Source organism: Rhinatrema bivittatum, chromosome 1 (genome assembly GCF_901001135.1).
Source record: "Rhinatrema bivittatum chromosome 1, aRhiBiv1.1, whole genome shotgun sequence".
Taxonomy (NCBI): Eukaryota; Metazoa; Chordata; class Amphibia; order Gymnophiona; family Rhinatrematidae; genus Rhinatrema; species Rhinatrema bivittatum.
In genome coordinates, this window is record NC_042615.1 from 775,618,837 (window position 1) to 775,643,291 (window position 24,455).

Genomic DNA, 24,455 nt, shown 5'->3' on the forward strand with positions numbered 1-24,455 from the left:
TCTTTTCCTTGTCATTTTAAATAATAAAAATAATTACCGGACCTTTACTTTTTATTTCCACCATGAATTGTAATGAGCAGTGTGTCACACATGTGAGCGTTGCCTGTCCGGTGTGTCACGATGGGAAAAAGGTTGAGAACCACTGCTCTAGTGTATACTTGTTTAGAACTTTAAGTCTGTCCCCAAATGCTTTAGAATGAAGGCAGCTGGCCATTTTAGTAGCCATCCCTCTGGACCAACTCCATCCTGTTTATATCCTTTTGAAGGCATGGTCTCCAGAATTGTACACAGGATTCCAAGTGAGGTCTCACCAGGGACCTATACAGGGGCAATATCACCTCCCTTTTTCTTCTTATCATTCCTCTCCCTATGCAGCCAAGCAACTTTCTGGCTGTTACAATTGCTTTATCCACCTGTTTGGTAACATTAAGATCATCCATTTCATTTCATTTCATTTATTATCCGATTCAAATACCTCCAGATCCCACTCTTCGTTTAAGCTTAGAAAAATTTCACCTCCAATACTGTACCTTCCCCTTGCTTTTTTGCTTCCTAAATGCATTGCTCTGCATTTTTTAGTATTTTTAGCTGCAAGACCTTAGACCACTCCTTGAACTTCGCTAGATCCCTCCTCATATTTTCCACTTCTTCCTGGCTGTCCACCCTGCTGCAGACTTTGATATCATCGGCACAAAGACAAACCTTTCCCAGATGTATTCCACACATTAAGAAAGGTGGAAAGAAGGCAAAACGATTACCGGCATGGTTAAAATGGGAGGTGAAAGAAGCTATTTTAGCCAAAAGATCTTCATTCAAAAATTGGAAGAAGGATCCAACAGAAGAAAATAGGATAAAGCATTAGCATTGGCAAGTTAAATATAAGACATTGATAAGACAGGCTAAGAGAGAATTTGAAAAGAAGTTGGCCGTAGAGGCAAAAACTCACAGTAAAAACTTTTTAAAATATATCCAAAGCAGAAAGCCTGTGAGGGAGTCAGTTGGACCGTTAGATGATTGAGGGGTTAAAGGGGCACTTAGAGAAGATAAGGCCATCGCGGAAAGATTAAATGATTTCTTTGCTTCGGTGTTTACTGAAGAGGATTTTGGGGAGGTACCCGTAATGGAGAAGGTTTTCATGGGTAATGATTCAGATGGACTGAATCAAATCACGGTGAACCTAGAAGATGTGGTAGGCCTGATTGACAAACTGAAGAGTAGTAAATCACCTGGACCGGATGGTATACACCCCAGAGTTCTGAAGGAACTAAAAAATGAAATTTCAGACCTATTAGTAAAAATTTGTAACTTATCATTAAAATCATCCATTGTACCTGAAGACTGCAGGATAGCAAATGTAGCCCAATATTTAAAAAGGGCTCCAGGGGCGATCCGGGAAACTACAGACCGGTTAGCCTGACTTCAGTGCCAGGAAAAATAATGGAAAGTTTTCTAAACATCAAAATCACAGAACATATAGAAAGACATGGTTTAATGGAACAAAGTCAGCATGGCTTTACCCAGGGCAAGTCTTGCCTCACAAATCTGCTTCACTTTTTTGAAGTAGATAATAAACATGTGGATAAAGGTGAACTGGTAAATATAGTATACTTGGATTTTCAGAAGGCGTTTGACAAAGTTCCTCATGAGAGGCTTCTAGGAAAAGTAAAAAGTCATGGGATAGGTGGTGATGTCCTTTCGTGGATTGCAAACTGGCTAAAAGATATACTTGTGCAATATACTTGTGCTTATTCAATAAAACAGTACCGAGGACCAGTGCATGCAGGAATTTAGGGACTCTGCAAACTAACTGGGTCATTTATCATTTCGCTTTAGAGCATTATCGTGCAATAACGTCATAGCGCACACGATAAATAATGCACTGCAAAATGCATATGCAAATTAAACATTGAGTATTTGAGTGGGAGGAGTTTGGGCAGAGTAAATGGAAATAACTAATTGATTAAGAATTTTATAGTATATTTGAGATGTACTGTAATGAAGTCATTGTCATCTGACTTCATATACAAATATGACAATGTTTTGTCTGTTGACCTGATGTTAATGATCTCTTTTTATTTAATCTCTGTTAATTTAAATTTTTGTGGAGTTTAGTCTTTGTTAAACCTTTTTGTAATGCTGAGTGTGTAATTATGTACATCGCTTAGGCCAATTGTGTTAAGCGATTAATACATTTTTAAAAACAAACAAAAATAATGATCTACTAGCGTGGAGTGCGATAGAGTAACGCACACTATTGAGGGATTTAACGCCGGAAATAACTATACCTTTTTTTTTTGCAGTAAGGTGAAAAAACTGTTTATCGCGCTCCCGCTTCAGATAGCGCAGATTGCGTGTATTATCGCACTGATTATCGCGTACGATAAAAAAAAGAGATTATAATGGACACATCTATCAGGCCTTCCTGTCCCAATAAAAACTACTGTTCTTAACTGGTCTAGCTTCCTAAAGCCATATTGTTTGTGGCAAGTTTAATTGTTGGGAGATACTGGATGCTTTGCGAGGCTCGCTGCAGACAACAAGTGGAACAACAGCAACCTCAAGAACAGGCAAGGCCAGATCCAAGCACTCCTTGGGAAGACCCTGCACCGGAGGCAGAGCCACGGAGCCCACAGGGTCAGGGTCCATGGCAGCGCCTGGCATGCAGACGGCCATGATGGAAGAGATACAGGGAGCGCATCTTTCCTCCACATGCATCCTTGCTGGGCATGCCAGAGGACTTCGTGGTTTGCAGGTATCACCTCAGCTCTCGGTATATACTGGAATTATATGAAGAAATCAGAGGGGATATGGATCTGGTCATCGAAAAGTCTTATGCTGTGCCTGGCCTCACCAAACTGATGGCAACCGACTGCTTCCTTTGTGGGAGGAATGTCCCAAACCACTTTTTCATGCTGTCTGGAAAAGGACATAACAGCTGTATCTGACTGCACTAATTGCTACATAACATTTCCTCGGGATAGGCAGGACTTGTTGGACATGAAGAGAGGCTTTTATGCCATCGCTAACTTTTTCAGTGATCTGGGAGCTATCTACGGCACTCACGTGGCCATCATTCTACCCTGTGACAGGGAGGAGATATAGTGCAACAGAAAGCTCTTCCACTCCATCAACGTGCAAATGGTCTGTGACGCTTGAATGCACATCCTCAACATAGTGGCAATTGACCTACGTGAAATATTGAGGACGGCCTGTACTGTGATGGTTGGCACATAGGTAAGAGAGACTCTTCTTTCTTACCTATGTGCCTCCCCCCTTGTAGAAATCATAGCAAAACACATGAATCTGGACTCCCCAGGGATGATCTTAGGGGATTTCAACCTTCATGTTGATAAGGCCCCACTCACAACCAACTGTGAAGCATTTCTCTCACCTCCCTTATGGCCATGGGCTTCGGACAGATTATCAACAAGCCTACCCACAAAGCCAGCCACACCTTGAACCTTATTTTCATAAATTCAGACCTCATGCACTCATCCCCCCCCCCCCCCCCCCCCCCCCCCCAATTGCTCTCCGGTTCCCTGGTCGGACCACTCCTTAATCTCTGCCACCTTCACAATGAATGAAACTCCCAATACACATCCCCCTGAATCCACCTTTCACTACAGGAGATCATGCTTTTCTGATGTCCTCAGTAATCACCTGGCCAAAGAACTTCCTCAACTAGACCTCTCAGACCCCAATTTAGCTCTATTCTCCTGGAGCAACCTCACAGAGACAGTAGCTAATAAATTATGCCCGCTATCAACCAAAAAAAATCAATCATACCTCGCACAGAAGTCAAGCATGGTTCTCCAAGGAGCTACAAAAGCTTAAACAAAATCTCAGACAGAAAGAAAATAAATGGCGCAGGGACCCGTGCCCCAACACATTAACTGCATACAAATCTGCCCTCCACTCCTACAGGAACTCTACCCTATGGTCCAAAAGAGATTTGTATGCACAAAGAATTCACCACCTCATCTCTGACGCTAAAGCACTGTTCTCCTACATTTCTGAACTCACACAAACTAGCACACCGTCTATTCCTAACGACCAAGCACAATCTAAAGCCAATGAACTGGCTATCTTTTTCCAAAACAAAATCTCCAACCTCTTAACTCTCCTGCCTTCCAGCCCTACATCCTCTCCTACATCCTACTATCTCCCAAATAAAGGGACTTCACTTGAATCATTTGAACCCACTACCGCTCTGGAGATTCATACACTAATAAAGAAAATGAAATCTTCTACCCATCCTTATGACCAAATCCCATCAAAACTACTCATTCTGGTAACATACACCATAGCCAAACCTCTGGCCGATATCATAAATTGCTCTATCACATGGAATCTTCCCAGACACCCTAAAACTTGCCTCTCTTAAACCTCTTCTCGAAAAACCAAACTTAGATCCAAAGGAACCCAACAATTACCGCCCTTTCTCCAACCTACCTTTTATAGCCAAGATCATGGAAAAATTAGTCAACTCTCAACTTTCTGATTACCTTGAAGAACACAAAATTCTGCACCCTTCCCAATATGGATTCAGCAAAGCACTAAGCACAGAAACCCTTCTCATCTCGCTAACAAACCATATATCATCATGGGATTGGACAAAGGGCAATCCTTCCTACTAATTCTTCTAGACCTTTCTGCGGCTTTTGACACAGTAAACCATGACATCCTCCTCAATAGACTTTCTGAAATTGAAATAACAGGAACTGCCTTCAGATGGTTCAAATCATTCCTCAGTAACAGAGGCTATAAAGTCAAAATCAACAATAAAGAATTCCCCCACATCAATTCCTCACTAGGAGTTCCTCAGGGTTCCTCTTTGTCCCCCACTCTCTTCAATATATACCTCCTTCCACTATGCCAGCTGTTAACTAACCTAAAACTAAAACACTTCCTTTACGCAGATGACGTGCAAATCCTGATCCCCATAACAGAATCTATTTCTAATACACTCAAGTACTGGGAAAGTTGCTTCCGAGAAATCAGCCACCTCCTCACTAATCTAAACCTCATACTCAATTCAGCTAAGACCGAACTCCTCCTTATTTCCCCGGACGACAACGATACTCCTCAAAGGTCATTCACTAACACCTTCGTCAACCAAGCAAGAGACCTGGGAGTATTAATTGACAGCCGTCTGAATTTAAAAACCTTAATCAATCACACCACCAAGGACTGCTTCTATAAACTGCAGGTACTAAAAAGAATTAAACCACTTCTACACTTTCAAGATTACAGAACGGTCCTCCAAGCCATTCTTTTCTCTAAGATAGACTACTGCGACTCCATTTTGCTATGTCTCCCAGATTCTTCCATCAAGCCTCCTCAGAAGCTGCAAAACGCAGCGGCCAGAATCCTAACAAACACTCGCAGAAGAGACCACATCACACCCATCCTCAGAAGTCTACACTGGCTACCAATAAGTTTCAGAATTGTAAACAAGTCCCTCACCATCATCCACAAAACCATCCACAACCAAGCTCCCCTTAACCTTCAATTCCCACTCAGATCACGCACTTTGTCTAGACCTATCAGAGATGCCTTCAAAGGATCCCTGCACGCACCCCCAACCAAATCCACACATCATCTAGCCACCAGAAAATGGGCTTTCTCCACAGCAGGACCAACCATTTGGAATACTATCCCCCCTGAACTCAGACAAGAACCTTGCCTGCTGACATTCAGAAAAAGGCTTAAGACTTGGTTATTCAAACAAGCCTTTATCCAAGTCCACTAGTCCCCAATAGCTTTCATTACTGAACATTCAGCACACTGTAAATAATTGTTCTGCTCATTGAATTACCTTCTACTCTGTTTGCTTCTTCTCCCAGTTCTATCACTCCTGTTTCAATGTAACTTTTTACTTCCCTTCGCTATGTTAATGTTTAAGGTTGTTGTTCCCCTGGTTCCTTGTAAACCTACATGATATGATTGTAAATCATGAATGCTGGTATAAAAAAAGCACTAAATAAAATAAAATAAATATATTCCATCTCTGGCTATGTGTTTGTAGCAAATGACATGGACATGGAGGGTGACTGTGTGTGTGTGTAGGAGGTGGGGGGGGGGGGGGGAGGAGGAAAAGCATATCTGCCATGACAAGTGGCTTGTACAGTTACATCAGCAGCCCATTGCCCCAAGGCCTGGCTTTTTCTCCCCATGCTGCAGAGGCCTGCTAATCTTGTGATGGAAAATAATGCACCGGCCCTAAAGCTTAGTGTGAGCAGGCACTATTCACTTTCTACGAGTTACATTTCAAAATGGCCCTGTTCCTATCATCCCATTGAGAGCTATTTAAATCTCATTGGTTAATGACAAGCTTGAAGTGTTCACACTGTTGGTACTGCACAATCGCGTGTTGCCAGTTAGTAAAGCATCATCCACATTTTTAGACACAGTTTGTCTTCAGCCTCTCTCAGCGCAACCAGAAGCAGAGTCCTGTGCATGTCAGTGGCCATGCATATTCCCTGTTTCAGGCCTCACAAAAGAACATACTGTGGACATTCACAAACACACCATGAGGTACCGTTCTTTCAGCTAACACAGGTGTCGCAGCTCTTATGTATTGCTTTGAAGTTGGAAGCCTGCTACCCACCAGTAGTCTTAACTCAGTTGCGAGGGCCTGGCACACAATTGTTGAAATATCCAGATGTGATTAGGTAGTCTGGAAGAGCAGAGCTTCTTTTGGCTATTGTAACCTGCACATGTACTGGCCCAGAACAATGTGACATCCACTAAAGCTAGGCAAATTGGCCCTTAAGGTTCAGGAAAAGGTACAGACTACCTTATACAGTCTTATAGGATTCTGTGGTTTGCAAGCCAGATCTGCAAGTGACAATGCCATGAATGATGGCTGACATCTGTCTTTGCCACAGGAGATTCTGGGTATGGTTGCAGGACCTGGCTTCTCACCTCTTTTGTCATTTCCATCACGTTGGCAGAGAGGAGGTACAATGAGGCCTTATGTACTACCCGCTGTGTCATCGAACGCACCTTTGGAGTTCTCAAAAGTCATTTTCGCTGTTTGGACAAGATGGTTGGAGCTTTAATGTATGCCCCACACAAGTTGGCGATCTAATGCTGCTCTGCTGTGTCTTCTATAATATCGCTCTAAGTCATGGACTACAAATGGATATAGTTCCTAATTTCTACCCAGATCCATGAGGCAAGGACACCACACTGAGTTGCAGCCAGCTTCATAAAAACATTATACAACGCTACTTTGCTTCATGGGCCTCACTTACCACATCTCCTTTCAGGGAAGGGAGGCCAGTAAACTGTTAGCTGCTGCTTTCCTCACTATTATCTTTCTTTCTCTCACTGCTTATCTGTCTGGGTCACTGTATAAGAGAAAATACATATACCTACTCAGGATTTGTCTTGACAATGGAGCCGAACAGTGCACTGAAAAAACAGTCATGAAAGTAAAGATGACATAAAATACATATAGCTGCCATAATGTGGTTTGCGTCATACTGACACAAAAAAAGGCATGTGCGGCATGTGAGTTTGTGAACAACTGCCAACATAGAATTCATAGTTTGGCCTAGCTAGTGCAGTGTGACTTGCTGGCCCTCCCCTGCAGACCCCATCCTAGTGTACACATGTGGATGAGATAGTAGATGTATGTAATGTGTTCTAAACCAGGACAGGATTTAGCTGACCTGAAAATTGGAGCAAGTTGGCAAACCTTTTGTTACAATTCCCAGCCCAGGCCGACAGCCCCTACCTCCCGATGCTGGGCCTCAACCTCATCCCTCCACACCTTGGCCACTGTGGGCAGCCACCATGGTAGTCCTGCTGTCTCCCGGCCTCCCTGCTCACCCCGGGACAGCCCTCCATCAGCTCCAGCTGATTCTCATCTGAGGTGCGGGGACGCCGCCGCACCGACCACACTGCCGTCACCTTCTTCCTCAGCCCCCACTTCTAGGCACACGCGCACCTCTGTCAGGGATTTAAAGGGGCCATGGAGGGAAGAACTCCCGCGGCCCCTAGTGATGATGTCAGTGGCTCTGGGAATATAAGGGAAGCTCTGACAGTCAGAGCTTGACTTGGCAACAGCTCTCCTTGCTGTCATCTGTCAGTGTTCCTGAGTTGCTATTCCTGATCCTATTCCTGCGTTCCCCTGCCCGCACCAATCTCCAGTTCCTGTTCCTGCTCCTGCTCCTGCTCTAGATTCCCAGCTTCAGTTCCTGCATTCCAGTTCCTGTTCCTTGCTCCTCTCCCCTCAGATGGACCTTGGCTCAGGACCCAGATTGCTCCTTGACCACGTCTTCTGCTGCCTGCTTCTGAACTCTGAACCAGACCTGACCACTTCTTCTGCCACCTGCCTCTGACCTCTGGACTGAACCTGACCACGTCTCCTGCTGCCTGCCTCAGACCATCGATTCCTGATTGCCGCTTGCCTCGTCTTGCCGTGACATACGGGATCATCCACGCAGAGGCCCACCTAAGACCATCCGGCCCCGGCAACCTCAGCTCAACCTGCGAGGAATGTGGGCTGGTAGTGGCAAAGCTCCTGCAGGCCTCTGCTTCCCGTCCAGCCTCGCCTCCCAATGGTGGGGACCTGTGGGGGGTCTCCCCCACAGGTAGTGCTAACACCACCTTGGGCCAAGGGCCACGCTCGCAACACATTTTGCTAACATCATAGTGCTCTAGTAGTATGCCTTCCCTTACAGCCTTGGGTAAAGGGCCTGTGCTACCTGTTGCCATACCCACAATGTGCACAGGCCCTTCTAAGGTAGCATACCTCTTGGTGGTTGCATGCACTCTGTCACACATGCACCATACTAAACCTACCTATGCAATTTGTAAATGATAATGCGCAGAAGGTGAGGGCCTTGGTCATTGTGATGTCATGTCGGTTTGGTTAGCTTCTCGGAGAGCCTACACCAGGATGCATATCTAGCTCTGTGAAAGCAGGATTGGGAACTTGATGGTGTCCTGCCTTCACCTGTATTATCCTCTGAGCTTGGAGATATCACCATCACCGTATAGTATGTAATGACTCTAAGAGAATACACATCTCTCCTGGTGACATAGAAGCCACCAGTTAGGTGTGTTTGAACCTCCGGCCTTCACATCACCGATCACAGCTAGCCTTACAGAGATATTGAGATGTCTGGATGCTACAAGGCCTTTGACCGCTATAGCTCACTGACAGTCATGTGGTGCAGCTGTATGTACGTATGTATGTACCCAGAAAATATACAGAGTATTTTACTTTGAGCAATAGCTAGTCTCTCTTAAAGTCCTGGTGCGATTTATGCCTCCCTTAAAGCACATAGGCTGAGCACTTTTGTGCCAAACAGTTTGCAGATATTTCAGTTTGCAATGTCACTACACATTTTCTGTGGTTTAATGGTTGCAGTCTCTTGCTCATCCACATGCCTGTCATGACTTGTGAGGAATCAGGAAGAGGTGCTGTCCTGTACTCTGTGCCTTATGTGGTGTAAGTCACTTTTACAGTTAGTGGTGAGCAGTGCAGGTGTGCTTCTATACTCTCAATGATCTGCTCTGTTTAAAACTTTAAGGTTAGAGAAACTCTTTTCAGCTGATGAGTGCAAGAGCCTACAAGCTACCTCCATAGTACACAGCACACAGGGTTGAATGAATAGGCCTACTGCTCTCAGTGCTCTCATGTAGTTTGCATGATGGCTGATGGCCTTTTTTTGTTTGTCTCTTGTTAGACACACATTTAGTGCCACCTAAGGCCGTAAGGGGCCCATGTTTGTACCTCAGACAAAGTTGGTGTCATATATGCCTCTGACAGAGGTGTTTTAGGTAGCCAGACATACATAACCAGACTAGGACAGTAGCAATACTGTAACTGGGATCGGGTTCTGGAACCAGGCAGGAACTGTAGCAAGACTCGGGTACTGGAACCAAGCAGGTACTGTAGCAGGCAGGCAGGAACCAAGTAGGTACTGTAGCAGGAACGGAGCGGTGAAACGAGGCAGGTCAATCCAGGGCACAGCACAACAGGACACCGGGAGGCAAACCTGTTGCAAGGCAAAGACTGGATGGCCGCGGCCGGCTTATCAAGGCCGCAGCGTCTGACGTCAGGAGTTGGGCGGAGCCACCACTGGCGGGAAACAGCCTAGAAAAGCGTCCAAGTGGCGCACGCACAAGCGTCTAGAAGCAGAGCGTCCGTGGGAGACATTGCGGCTGTGCAGCCCCAGCGGGGACGCCGCCAAATAGGCCGCAAACCAGGCCTCCGGAAGCGGGAGCAGGTCCGGGAGCGTGGAGGTAAGGGCCTGGCCGCGGTACTTGCGGCCAGGACCGCAACAGTTATCATTGTTATACCTATAAACTGTTGTGAAGGCCAGCACCAAACAATGGTATATAAAAGCCTACAAATAAATAAAAAAATAAATAATGGGGACTTGGAGAGGAAGTCATTTTCAATCCATGCAAAGTCAACTAGGACTGGCTGGTTATAAAAAATAATTCACCTTGATTGCTTCTGATTCTTGTTTATTTCTTCCCTCATTTGCTATCCTGGCTCCAGGAAATCTAGAGTCAAGTGTAGAAAAACTTCTACAGTATAGATTGATCTATAGACTTTAATGGGAAATGAATATGAATAAAACAAACATTTTTGTTAATATTTGGGGCACCTGCCATGCATAATCATTTTACCAAATCTGAAATAAAAATGTCTGATTTGGTTTGTATTAATTATTTGTTTTAAATTAATTCTTATCCTTACTATTTATTTATCCTCCCTGAGAAACTCAATTTACCCAGATCATTTAGAAGCCAGGCTTTTTGCTTTGAATATGCTTTTTTAGTTTTTGACTTTATGCAAACTTCTTCTCAAATTCTCTTTTGGCCTGTCTTACAAGTGTTATATACCTAATTTGAAAATATTTATGCAAGGAGGACCTTGCAAGACTGGAAAATTGGGCATCCAAATGGCAGATGAAATTTAATTAGGACAAGTGCAAGGTGTTGCATATAGGGAAAAATAATACTTGCTGTAGTTACACAATGTTAGGTTCCATATTAGGAGCTACCACCCAGGAAAAAGATCTAGGCATCATAGTGGATAATACTTTAAAATCGTCAGCTCAGTGTGCTGCAGCAGTCAAAAAAGCAAATAGAATGTTAAGAATTATTAGGAAGGGAATGGTTAATAAATGATTAATAAAACGGAAAATGTCATAATGGCTCTATATCACACCATGGTGAGACCGCACCTTGAATACTGTGTACAATTCTGGTCGCCGCATCTCAAAAAAGATATAGTTGCGATGGAGAAGGTCAGAGAAGGGCAACCAAAATGATAAAGGGGATGGAACAGCTCCTCTATGAGGAAAGGCTGAAGAGGTTAGGGCTGTTCAGCTTGGAGAAGAGATGGCTGAGGGGGGATATGATAGAGGTGTTTAAAATCATAAGAGTTCTAGAATGGGTAGATGTGAATCTGTTTTTTACTCTTTCAGATAATAGAAAGTCTAGGGGGCATTCCATGAAGTTTGCAAGTAGCACATTTAAGACTAATCAGAGAAAATTCTTTTCCACTCAATGCACAATAAAGCTCTGCAATGTGTTGACAGAGGATGTGGTTAGTGAAGTCAATGTAGCTGGGTTCAAAAAAGGTATGGATAGGTTCTTGGAGGAGCAGTCCATTAACTGCTATTAATTAAGTTTACTTAGGGAATAGCCACTGCTATTAATTGCATCAGTAGCATGGGATTTTCTTAGTGTTTGGGTAATAGCCAGGTTCTTGTGGCCTGGTTTGACCTCTGTTGGAAACAGGATGCTAGGTAGGGATGTGCAAAGGGACACCATACATTGCATTCGGAATTCGTATTCGTCGGGGGGCAGATATGTTGCATTCGGCAAGGGGGGCCCCCGATACATTCATGCATTAATTCTTATTCATTTCCCAGCTAAAATTGAATTAATTGCAAACTCCCACCCTCCTGACCCCCACAAGACTTGCCAAAAGTCCCTGGTGGTCCAGCGGGGGTCCGGGAACGACCTCCTACATTTGGGCCGTCGGCTGCCAGTATTCAAAATGGCACCGATAGCCTTTGCCCTCACTATGTCACAAGGGCTACCGGTGCCATTGGTCGGCCCCTGTGACATAGTAAGGGCAAAGGCTATCGGCGCCATTTTGAAAACTGGCAGCCGACAGCCCGAGTGCAGGAGGTCGCTCCCGGACCCCCGCTGGGCCACCAGGGACTTTTGGCAAGTCTTGTGGGGGTCAGGAGGGTCCCCCAAGACTTTCCAAAAGTCCCTGGTGGTCCAGTGGGGGTCCAGGAGCGATCTTCTGCACTCGGGCCGTCGGCTGCCAGTAATCAAAATGGCGCCTGTAGCCTTTGCCCTTCATATGTCACAGGGTAGCCCTTGTGACATGGTAAGGTCAAAGGCTATTGGCGCCATTTTGAATACCGGCAGCTGAGGGAGTGAGTGCAGGAGATGGCTCCCGGACCCCCTCTGGACCACTAGGGAGTTTTAGTAAGTCTTGGGGTGGTCAGGAGGGTGGGGGGTTTGTTTAAATTCGCTCCTTTAGATGGCCAAATAATTCGGCAAAGATTTGTTGTATTCGTGGGGAATCGCGATACGTTTTGCTTCCCCACGAATACAATGAATATGGCCCTATACGTTGCGGACTACCAATACGTAGGAACAGAATGCACACCCCTAATGCTGGGCTTAATGAACCCTTGGGTCTGACCCAGCATGGCAATTTCTTATGTTCACTTGCCTACTTTCTTTATTTGGATCTGCTTTCCATTTTCTTAAAAAAATGACATATTGGGGTAGATCTTTAAAAAATACGTGATCGCGTACTTTTGTTTGCGCACCAGGTGCAAACAAAAGTACGCTGGATTTTATAAGATACGCGCGTAGCCGCGCGTATCTTATAAAATCCGGGGTCAGCGCGCGCAACGGGGTGCACATTTGTGCAACCTGCGCGTCAAGCCCAGCGCGCGCTGCCTGTTCCCTCCGAGGCCGCTCTGATTTCGGAGCGGCCTCAGAGGGAACTTTCCTTCGCCCTCCCCCAACCTTCCCCTCCCTTCCCCTCCCTTCCCCTACCTAACCCACCCACCCGGCCCTATCTAACGCCCCCCTACCTTTGTCGGCAAAGTTACGCCTGCTTTCAGCAGGCATAACTTGCTTTCAGCAGGCGTAACTTTGCGCGCACCGACCGGCAGCCCTGCTCCATCCTCCGGTCCCGGGGGCCGGTCTGGAGGCCTCGACCATGCCCCCGGGCCCGCCCCTGAAGCACCACGGCACGCCCCCGAAAGGCCGCGTCGTTTCGGGAATGCCCCCGGACACGCCCCCTCCCGCCCCTTTTCGAAAGCCCCGGGACTTACTCGCGTCCCGGGGCTTTACGCGCGCCGGCGGCCTATGCAAAATAGGCGCGCCAGCGCGCGAGGGCCCTGCGCGTGTAAATCCGGAAGGATTTACGTGCGCAGGCCTTTTAAAATCCGCCCCTTTGTCTTTAACCATCTTTCACCTCATCATTAAACCAAGCTGGCAGTCAAGTTCCTTCAGCCTTTTTAAATGCATGACTATATATTTATTTATTTGTTCCAAGTTTACATACATATATATATATATATATATATATTTTTTTTTTTTTTTTTTTTTTTTTAATTTGCCAAGATGGTATATATGATAAATATATACTATTTTTCTTTTTATAAACTAATATAAATGTATTTGTTTTTGCCTTGCCAGTAGGTTTAAAATCATGGCTTGCTCTAGATACACTTCTTTCCATATACTCCCCAGATTCTAACCAGTCAAAATCTAGAGAAGCTTTGTGAATTTTCATCTTACATGTCCCCTTTTTTTTTTTTTTCTTGTTTTCTTGTGTGTGTTAATGATTTTTGAAATGAAGAATAATTCAAATGGAACACAGAATTCTTTTTTTTTTATTTAACTAGCTTACTTGAAATTGATATATTTACTAAGAAGTGAAATTTCCAAAATTAGTCATCTGTCCATTAGGTTGAGCTTTTGACACAATCCGATTCTGAAGTAAAAAATTTACAATGCCATAAATCTTCAATGGAATTTTTTTTTTTTTTTTTGACATCTAAGCCTTAGCAGGGACTTCAATGCATTACAGATTAGCAACTGGAAAATTTCAGCACTAGGCAATGAAAAGCTTTACAAGTGCGCTTTACAACCCATTATTACAATAACTGTTCTAAGCATCCATTTCCACTCCCTAGCACTGAGAAAATCTACTCATCTTTTCAATAAAGCAGAGCACCATGTCAGTACACATTTCTATTACTCATGCTAAAATGTTAGCTTTTCAAGCTAATGTATAATCACCTGATTAAAATGTCACTCCTGGTTTTTTGTTTGGTTTTTTTTTTTAAGAATTTTGTATAAAGGAAACTTTAGCAAAGGCTTAAAGAAAACTATTTACTTTACCTTGGTATACCTACCTGTCAGTGGTGAGCACATTAGTCATTGCTTTGAAGACCAGAACACCTACTACGGTTTCAATTTAGTTAACTAGAAATAAAGGTCAGCCAAGCTGTAGGTGACACCATTCTATTGGACTAAATTAATAAAAATAATTAATAAATATAATTAATAAATATAATAATAAATATTAATAATAAATAACAAATATAATTAATAATTAATAAAAATAATTAATAAAACGGTGCCACCAACAGCTTGGTTGTTGACCTTTATTTTTCTACCAAAATGATCTAACCCGACACAAACTTTAATTAACTGGAATCTTAAGAGAAATCTTTCCATATTACATGCCTAAGGGGCCTCGGCACACATACCTGATTTGGATTATTTCATCTCCCCGTAGCCATGTAAAGCTGGGTATAGGAAAGCCTGAAACAGAACATTCTAGAACTGCATCGTGTCCTTCGATGGCTACTACATTGGATGGTCTTTGCAGGAAGATTTGTTGTCTATGCAAACCTGATTCTAAAAGAGAAGAGAAGAAAAAGGAGAGTTGTCATACAAGCAGCAATGAACAACTTTTATATTCTTTATATGATTTCTCTATTTTTTTGTGATTTTCCAATAAGGGCAATCAATACAATCTATGTTTTATCTCAAATTCATTTTTGACCTTTATTGCGAAAAATATATAAATGTGATTCTGTAGCTCAGCTGACTTTTTTTTTTTTGTATTCCTTTGCATAGAAAGTCATATGAGTTTTAATACTTTTTTTTAACTACAGAAAACAAAAATATCTATAGTATATCCATTCCAGAATTTTATGCTTAAAAACTAAAAAACCTATGATGCAATAACTAATAAGCAAATTGCTTTTTCTTATTTGGATTAAATGACTGTAGAGTGATTATCTTGTTTTCAATCCCTAAAACCATCGTACTGCTTTATTTTACATAAATTGTATGTATGTGTGTGTGTGTGTATAATCTCTCTATATATACATATCCATGTGTGCATACATAGGCATATACACACAGACACACATGCACAGACACAATTTATATAAAACACAGCAGTAGGTTGGGCTTAGGTGGCGCATATACACACACACACACATATAGCACAGAAATTAACACATTTTGGTATTTCAAATCATAGATATAGGAGTATTGAAAACAGGTCAGCAGGAGGTGTTGTTTTCAGGAACAACATGCCACTAGAAAGCTGCACACAAGAAATGTAGGCATGTGTATTTGTTTTAAAACAAGTGTACATCCAAAATGAATGCGGCTATTTTGTTTCATTCGTGGGGTCCACGAAATGAATAGGGACAGCTAACGAATCAAACATATCCTATTAGTTTCATATGCTTTGGCTCCATTCATTCTTTTGTGTGTATGGGATCTTAGGAATCAATGGGTTGGTAACAGGTACATTCTCCATCTTCACTGGACTTACAGTTAAAATTTGTTACTGTATCCAGCAGCCCAGCAGCCAACCCATCCCTGTTGACGTAGCAACCAACCCTTCCTTGTGAGTCATGCGTGACTTCACAGCATTGACAAAGACTGATGGGCAGCACTGGGCAGAACATGTGCTGGCAAGGAGACAAGCAAGACAGCGTTAACAGAGGGAAGCTTTATCAATTCCAGTCTAGCACTGCATTCTGGATCCAGTGACACTGGTCCTGGTGTTTGGGCAAGTGTGGGATGGGGATTGCTGCACATTTCTTCTCATACTTAGTTCTGGGAGGAACAGACTGTTTAGAACATGTTTTTCCTTTTTAGTAAAAATCTGCTTGCTTTCCTGCTACTTCAGCATTAGTATTTTTCCCCATTTCCAACTCTATCAGTAATGCTTGTCAATATGTAACAATTCACCTAATTGCAATAGAAACAATGACTATTTCATAATTGTCTTACTCTTAATGTCTCAAAAACTGAAATAATCTATCTTACCTGATGTACAGATATTAATATTTTACTTCAGTTCACATTTCGTAACCAATAGAGATGTGAATCGTGTGCTAGGGGTGTGCATTCGTTTTGAACGCATATGTAAAATGCAACTTATTTTTTTTTTAAACTTAAAAAAGTGATGATGCGCAACGCATCGCAATTTTCAACTTATTCAACATAGCTATGTTGAATACGTTGAACCTAAATAAACACTAAATAAACACTTAAACCCCCCCACCCTCCTGACCCCCCCAAGACTTACCAAAACTCCCTGTATCGTTAAGACGATCGGGCACACGATAGGGATGTGCAGACAAAAAGTTTGCGTTGATAAGTTGAAGGTCGATTTCGTTCAATATGGACATATGGAGAATTCCATAAGTTGACCGTCTGTCCATATGTTCACCGGTTCCCTAAATAAAAATTTAAACCCCTCACCCTCCTTAATCCCCCCCCAAGACTTACCAAAACTCCCTGGTGGTCCAGCGGGGAGTCAGGAAGCCATCCCTGTATTCCTTTGCGAGGAGCACGTGACGTCGGCGTCACGTCGAGTAACGCGGACGTCACGTGCTCCTCCGCTCCCGGACCCCCGCTGGACCCAACCGGAACTTTTGGCCCAAGCTGGCCAAAAGTTCCGGTTGGGTCCAGCAGGGTCCGGGAGCAGAGGCGCGGAGGAGCACGTGACGCGGACGTCATGTGCTCCTCGCAAAGGAATACAGGGATGGCTTCCTGACTCCCCTCTGGACCACCAGGGAGTTTTGGTAAGTCTTGGGGGGGGATTAAGGAGGGTGAGGGGTTTAAATTTTTATTTAGGGAACCGGTGAACGTATGGACAGACCCTCAACTTATGGAATTCTCCATATGTCCATATTGAATGAAATCGACCCTCAACTTCAACTTATCAATGCAAACTTTTTGTCTGCACATCCCTATCGTGTGCCCGATCGTCTTAATGATCAGGTTCGGCTGGGGGGGGGGGGGGAAATCTGATCGTGGGTGATGTGGGTGATGTGAATCGGAATTGGTTCTGATTCACATCGTTATTTTTTTTGTAGTGAGGCCCGACCCTTTAAAATTAACCCCTTACCTTCCCCCACCATCCCGAACCCCCCCAAAACTTTTTACGATTACCTGGTGGTCCAGTGGAGGCGCGGGGACCAATCTCCCGCTCTCGGGCCTTCGGCGCTATTTTGGCTGCCACTCAAAAATGGCGCCGATGGCCCGATAAAAAAAAAAACCCCACCTGACCCTTTAAAAACGACCCCTTAGCTTCCTCCACCCTCCAGAGCCCCCCAAAACATACCTGGTGGTCTAGTGGTGGTCCCGGGAGCGATCTCCCATTCTCAGGCCGTCGGCTGCCACTCACAAAGATGGCGCCGATGGCCCTTTGCCCTTACCATATGACAGGGTATCCGTGCCATTGGCCGGCCCCTGTCACATGGTAGGAGCACTGGATGGCCGGCGCCATCTTTAAAGATGGCGGCGGCCATCTTTGATAAAGAAGTGAGTACAAGTAAATTTATGAAATGAAATTTCATTAAACTGCTTTAGTACACTATATTTGAACTACAGTAGTAAACGAGAGTCAAGTTGGACAAAGTGAGTTGCATTTTGGTAGCTTCCATTGTGTTATAACACATTTGAATACATCTTCAAAACTTTCAGATCTGATGGCTTGAGAAAGACTAAATATAACCAATAGGTTTTGGGATTAGAGTGCAGGTGGGCTGTGCTGGAGGGTTGACAGCTAGACTGGAGAGACAGGAGTCTTCAAGCAAGTTTTGACAGACAGTGGCACAAATATGATAAGGGCAATGGAAGACAGCTTTTGAAGGATGTGTTGCTTTGCCCTTTTGTGGCACCTGGCAGTGAGAGTCCCAAGAACCACAGGATTCCAATCCTGGAGGAAAGAATAAAGAAGTGCAGGAAAATAGCAGGAAGTTTCATTGAAACATGAGGGGTGAGCAGCTTCTCCGTGAGGAGCAGGAAGAATTTTGGCATGCCTAATAAGCAACTGATTGAAGATGTTGGCACCCATTGGAATTCCACCTATCTGATGCTGCGGAGATTAGTGGAGCAGCAGAGACACCTGAAAACGGAAATAGGTATGGATTTCTCCTTGGGGCATTATGATTGGGTAGTGCTGAGGGAGCTTATACAAATTCTGAAGCCTTCAAGGATGCCACACAGGGATCTGAGTTCCAAAAGCACCACCCTAGGTGGGGGTCATCCCCATAGAAAAATATTCTGGAGGAAAAATTATAAAGTTTCTATGCACAAGAGGGAATAGAAGCAGAGGAGTTGCAGCTTCACCAGCTTGTGGAATCCTTGCTGTAGCAGCCGCAAGTGCGACTGAAACCTCTTACAGAAAACAATACTTACAATGTGTGCCACAATTTGTGATCCATGGGTGAAAATGAGTTTCACTCTTCAAGCCTGGCATTTCACATGCATGAAGGAGAAACTGCCAGCTAGGGGGCATGAACAGGAGCACCAGAGGCAGAGACACAGTGGTAATATAGCGCAGGAAAGAGAGGCTACCCCATAGAGTTAAGCAGGTACAAGCACAGTGTCAGCTAGCACTTCCTTCCCCACTTCAGTACACTAAAGTTATGTTGCCCCCCATAGAACCAGCCCTCCTGACACAGGCAGCTGGCAAGAGAAATCTTCGCTCCACTCCAGCAAAGAAGACCCTCCCGTAGAAATCTCTGTAACAGAGGCAACTGAGGACACGGACATAGGTGCACTGGCATATTGGGCACTCAAATCCATGGTCTTGCTAGACCTGGGAAATATGGTTGAGCATTAGCTTTCCTGCCCACCAACTAGCGGGCACTATGAGCGTATCTTATCAACGGCACAGGACCTCGCGAGCCCTCATCACTCAAGGTTGGTGCCAGAGTTGATGGGAAAAGCTGGTCTTTTTGAACAGCAATGTGCTTTTTCTTGGCTTTCCAAAATCTCCGTGTGGATAGCAAGATGACTGAAAGACACTCGGAGGTCTTGCTGCCAGTCTGCCTAGCTACCATGCCTCAGATGTACTACTTGGAGACTTGCTCCACTCAAACTAGCTGCCTTGCCCCTAAAGTACGACTTGGGGATCTTTCTGACACTATGAATATCTTCCATGCCCCTGAGGTATGCCTAGCTGCCATGCCTCAGATGCACGATCTGGTGGATCATGTTGCCATTCTGCCACTCTGCCTAGCTGCCATGCCGCAGATGTTCCACTTTGGGGTCTCACTGACACTCTGCCTATCTGCCATACTCCAGCTATCCCATCTTAGTGATCTTGCTGCCAATCCTGCCTAGCTAGCATGCCCCCCGTTGTACTAGCTGGGATCTTGCTGTCACTCTGCTTATTATTTATTATTTATTATTTATTTCTTTTATATACCGACATTCAATCGAGATATCACATCGGTTTCCAGATAACCAAGAGAATAGGGCGTAGTCCGCCCTATTTTACATTATAACATGGTAACCAAAAAACAATTATAACATATTATAACAGTAGTACATGGAACAAAAGGTTATAGGATATAACAAAAGGTTATAGGAATAACATATGTACATGAATGTGTTGTTGATAAAATATTTAGGATTAGGGACTTGTTGGTAAAGTAATTTAGGAATAAAGGAGGGAGGGGGGTGAGGGAAGGGAGGGGGGAAGGTGGGGTGGGAGGTAGTGGAGTGAGGGATTCAGGGGGGTGAGAAGACTGAGTATGGGATGAGGTGTGTTGCGTTCGGGCAGGTTAAGGGTCGGGTGGGAAGGCTTTTAAAAACAGCCATGTTTTAAGGTGTTTTTTGAAGGTTTGCAGTGATGGTTCATTTCTGAGACAGGTGGGGAGGGTGTTCCATAGGGTGGGTCCCGCTATTGTTATGGCTCATTTGCGGGTAGCGTTGAGGTGTGCAGATTTGAGATTGGGGATGGCTAGGAGGCCAGTGTTGGTGGATCTGAGGGTTCTTTGTGTGGGGTGTGGATGCTTAGTAGCCATACCCCTGAAGTACCACCCTGGGGGTTATGAAGACTCCATTTTGTTTGCTGTTTGGATGCCCGCCTATTTTTCCAACCCTACTTCTTTCTTAAACTAGGGTGTTTTGTCCTGAAAATAAAACTTTGAAAATGAAAAAGAGTTTCTCTTCCCACCCCATCTTTTCCTAGCAACGTCTGGCATTGCTGACAGTGATTCTTCCAGTGTAATTATTTATTTGATATATAATCTGCCTTTTGTCACTTCTAATTGGATTACATTAAGCTACTGTAGGTATTTCCCTATCCCAAAGAGCTTATGAAACATTTTTCTCATAGAAACAGAATGGAGAAAAAGCCTTAGTAAATCAGGCCCTAAGCTTGTAACTGAGGCAATGGAGGGTAAAGTGACTTGTCCAAAGTCACAAGGAGTGTCCGTGAGATTTGAAGCCTGGCTTCCTTGTTTTTTAGCCCACTACTCTAACCACGAGGCTGATCTTCCATTCCACTATGATATTGGTGGCTTCCAGCATTGCTGTGGCAGTAACACTGAAGCCTAAGCTACCATCATTGTTGTCTGTTGCGTGTGCCAGCCGCGGCAGGCCCGCAGCTCAGCCCCCTCACCTCTCTGTGCCAAATCTAGCGTCTAGTTCCACGTCTCTGGCAGCGGTGGGCCGCTGGCTCCGTCCTTGGGCCACCCCTGGTGCTCCAGCTTCTACTACAGGTCTCTGTGCTCTGCAACTGGCCTCTCCGCATGCCCCCATTCAGTGCCACGGCCCTTCCAAGGCACATGCGTATCACTGTCACTTATGAAGGGCCCACAGTGGGAATTTGGCCACTGCCCCGTATGATGATGTCACCGAAGCTCCAGTACTTAAGGCTGGGCTTGGCTCCTGAAAATCACCTTTGGAACAGATCTCCACACTGGTCGTGTACTTCATTGCCTCCTGGTGATTCTCCTGTGTTCCTGGTTCCTGATCCTACAAGTTCCAGTTCCTGTTCTCCTTCGTTCCTGCATTCCTGATCCCTAGCCCTTCTTCAGATTGACTTCTTGGACATGACCTCTGCATTGCCTGACTATGCTACTGACCCTCTCAAAGTCCAGACCTCTGCATTGCCTGACTACCTACTGATCCCCTCCAAACCCAGACCTCTGCATTGCCTGACTATGCTACTGACCCTCTCAGACCTCTGCATTGCCTGACTACCTACTGATCCTCTCCAAGCCCGGGCCTCTGCATTGCCTGACTATGCTACTGACCCTCTCCAAACCCGGACCTCTGCATTGCCTGACTATGTTACTGACCCTCTCAAAGTCCAGACCTCTGCATTGCCTGACTACCTACTGATCCTCTCCAAGCCCGGGCCTCTGCATTGCCTGACTATGCTACTGACCCTCTCCAAACCCGGACCTCTGCATTGCCTGACTATGCTACTGATTCTCTCCAAGCCCAGACCTCCTCTTTGCCTAACGACACAACTGATCTTCTCCAAGCCCAGACCCCTGCTTTGCTTGACCACGCTACTGATCTTCTCCAAGTCCAGACCACTGCATTGCCTGACTACGCCTTTCATCTTCTCCTTGCCCAGACTTCAGCCTTGCCTTGCCACTGTTCCTTGATTGCCGCCGGCCCTGACTCCAGTTTTCTCTATGACGCCTCTTCAGTCTACGTCCTGGACTTGACCTATTCAGGTTTCGGCCTGTTCTTGTTTCGGGCGCCCCCTGTCTGACTTTGGTTCTATTGGTGCCCAGGTCTCTGGGACTCCACCTCATCCAGTACAGACCCCAGCTTTGCTATTGCTGCCTCTGGGCTGACCTCTCTACCTTTCCATCGACGACGACATACGGAGGCCCACCTAAGCCCATCTGGCCCCAGTACCCAAAGGATCAACCTGTGGGGAACGAGGGCTGGTAATGGTGACGCGCCAGCTGGCCTCCGTCCATCAGGCCAGTCAACCTGCCGACAGTGGGGATCTATAGGGCCCTTCCTAAGGGTAGCATCAACCCCACCTCAGCCCAAGGGCCCACTTCCAGCACAATATCAAAAGAATCACTGATAGCAATGCTGGTAATTTATGCTTCCAGCTGGAAGCCACTGAGATTGCAGCTTACTATGATCTCCTTGCTGCAGGGGAGTTCTCTAAGGTACAAGGTTGGTGGAAGGGCTAAGGTGGTGGCAAGGGGAAGGGAGGAAAAAGATGGAGCCTTCATTTGATACAATTCTGAATCGAGGTGGCTACAGAAGAAGGGAAGACTGACGCCAACACATAAAAAGTTTATTTTATCATAATACCTATAGAAGTTTGGAGGGGAGGCTTAGAACAGAAGGGCACTATTTGCACATTGAGTGGGGAGCACGAACTTGGGCTACTTGGCCCATACACCACATATATATATATAAATATATATTTTTAATGGACCACTGCTACTTAACGAAGTATTCAAAAGGATATAGCCAGTTAAGGCTAACATTATCCAGCCACATGAGGCTGGATAACTTTAAACCTGCTTTCAGCCACATCTAGAGATAGCAGAATAACTTATGCAGCTAACTTTAAATATTGGAGTGGTAGCAAATAAGTTATTTGGCTAACTTTTCCCCTACACAGAACGCTCTCCAAATGCCCCTTCCTTATTCAGCTATAGTTTAGCCAGATAGTGACTTAACCAACTACAATTTAACCAGATTCTGTCAGTGCTGAGGATACTCAAAGCATATAATTTAGCTGGATAACTTGCATATTATGTACTCCTACTACTTCTCAACATTTTTATTGCAGTACATGACATATGCAGCGCTTATAAAAACATACAATAAAGAAAGTCCCTGCACAAGAGAGTTTTCAAACTAATAAGACAAACATAAGGACAAGAGACTTGGAGTACTTCATAAAGCAAGGCAATGGTTAAAAAGAAAAGAAAGTTAGTTATGAGGCTAAAAGCAGACAAGCAGGCCTAACATTTAAAAGTAGTTTAAAAAATGGTTTGGCTTTACATGGAATTTAAACACAGCGAGAGAGGGAGCCTGACGTACCATTTCAGGAAAGCTATTTCAAGCACATGGCGCAGCCAGGTGGAAAAACGTTATCTATGACCCTGATGGGGATCTTATCTACCTAACTGCCTTTGAATATTGACCTCTTACTGATTTATTAGGGTTGTGAGATTATACACAGTAAGGATATGTATTGAAGATCATGATATACGTGCTCACATTTTTAATTGCTTAAATAAATCTTGACTTTGCTCCGGTTTCTTAAACATAATACAAAAGCTGTCAGTATTAATTTTAGGACAGCAGACAGCTGAAAAATATCCTATTATTGTCAGGTTCTATCTTATGTAGTAGGTTACAGTTTGTTGCAGCTCACTCCAAAATGATGTTGTTTGAGAGAGGTTACACCACAATCCCCCTGGTGTCTCACTGCTTAATTAATTATAACATATAGATTCCAATTGACTACCCAATGCTGAATCTCCCCTCACTCCCCTTGATTCCATTTGTTTAGCATGGAAGATTGTGTTTCTGATCTGTTCTCACTGTTATCCTTGGCAGAGTAGTTAATTCTACAGACTACAGGGAAAAGTAAGGACTTTGTGTGGAGAGTGATGGAGTGAATGAGTCGTTAAATGATACTGATCTCTTAGCACCTGCCCACAGTAGGAGTGGGACTGTTTTTTAAAGTATTTATTTATTAGCCTTTCAGTAGCTGGGAAAACCACACTTTGGCTGTAAGCCTAGTTTACAGGAATATCCCTGGTGTTTCTGAGTGCAGCTTAATTATCTCAGTCACAGTGATGTAACTTGCCACTTGATTTGACTTTTACAAATCGAGCATGAGCATGTGTTCAGGTCTTAAGCACATGCCTGGTTTAGAAAAGCTGCAGAAGATGGGATAAACAAAGTGCAATTACATTTTTGAAAAAATGAAGGTCTGAGCAGATATGGAATCATTTTGTATGGCTTTTTTTTGGAAGGCAACTTAATAAATATATAAATTAATAAATTAATAAAAAGAAGACGTTAATTACTTCTATCCTCTCTTTTCTGGATGATTTTATTTTATTGTTTTACAAATATTTGGAAATACCCCCTCCAAAATTAGG

General features: G+C 44.3%; 1 protein-coding gene across 1 annotated transcript in view; it reads right to left on the reverse strand.

Moving 5' to 3' along the window:
• The window catches only part of DCC (DCC netrin 1 receptor), a 1,677,934-nt gene that overhangs the window by 1,320,807 nt on the left and 332,672 nt on the right, over positions 1-24,455 (reverse strand). The window contains exon 4 of the mRNA XM_029571056.1: positions 14,790-14,940. Within this exon, the coding sequence (XP_029426916.1) occupies positions 14,790-14,940 (151 nt within the window). The remainder of the gene's footprint in view (positions 1-14,789; positions 14,941-24,455) is intronic.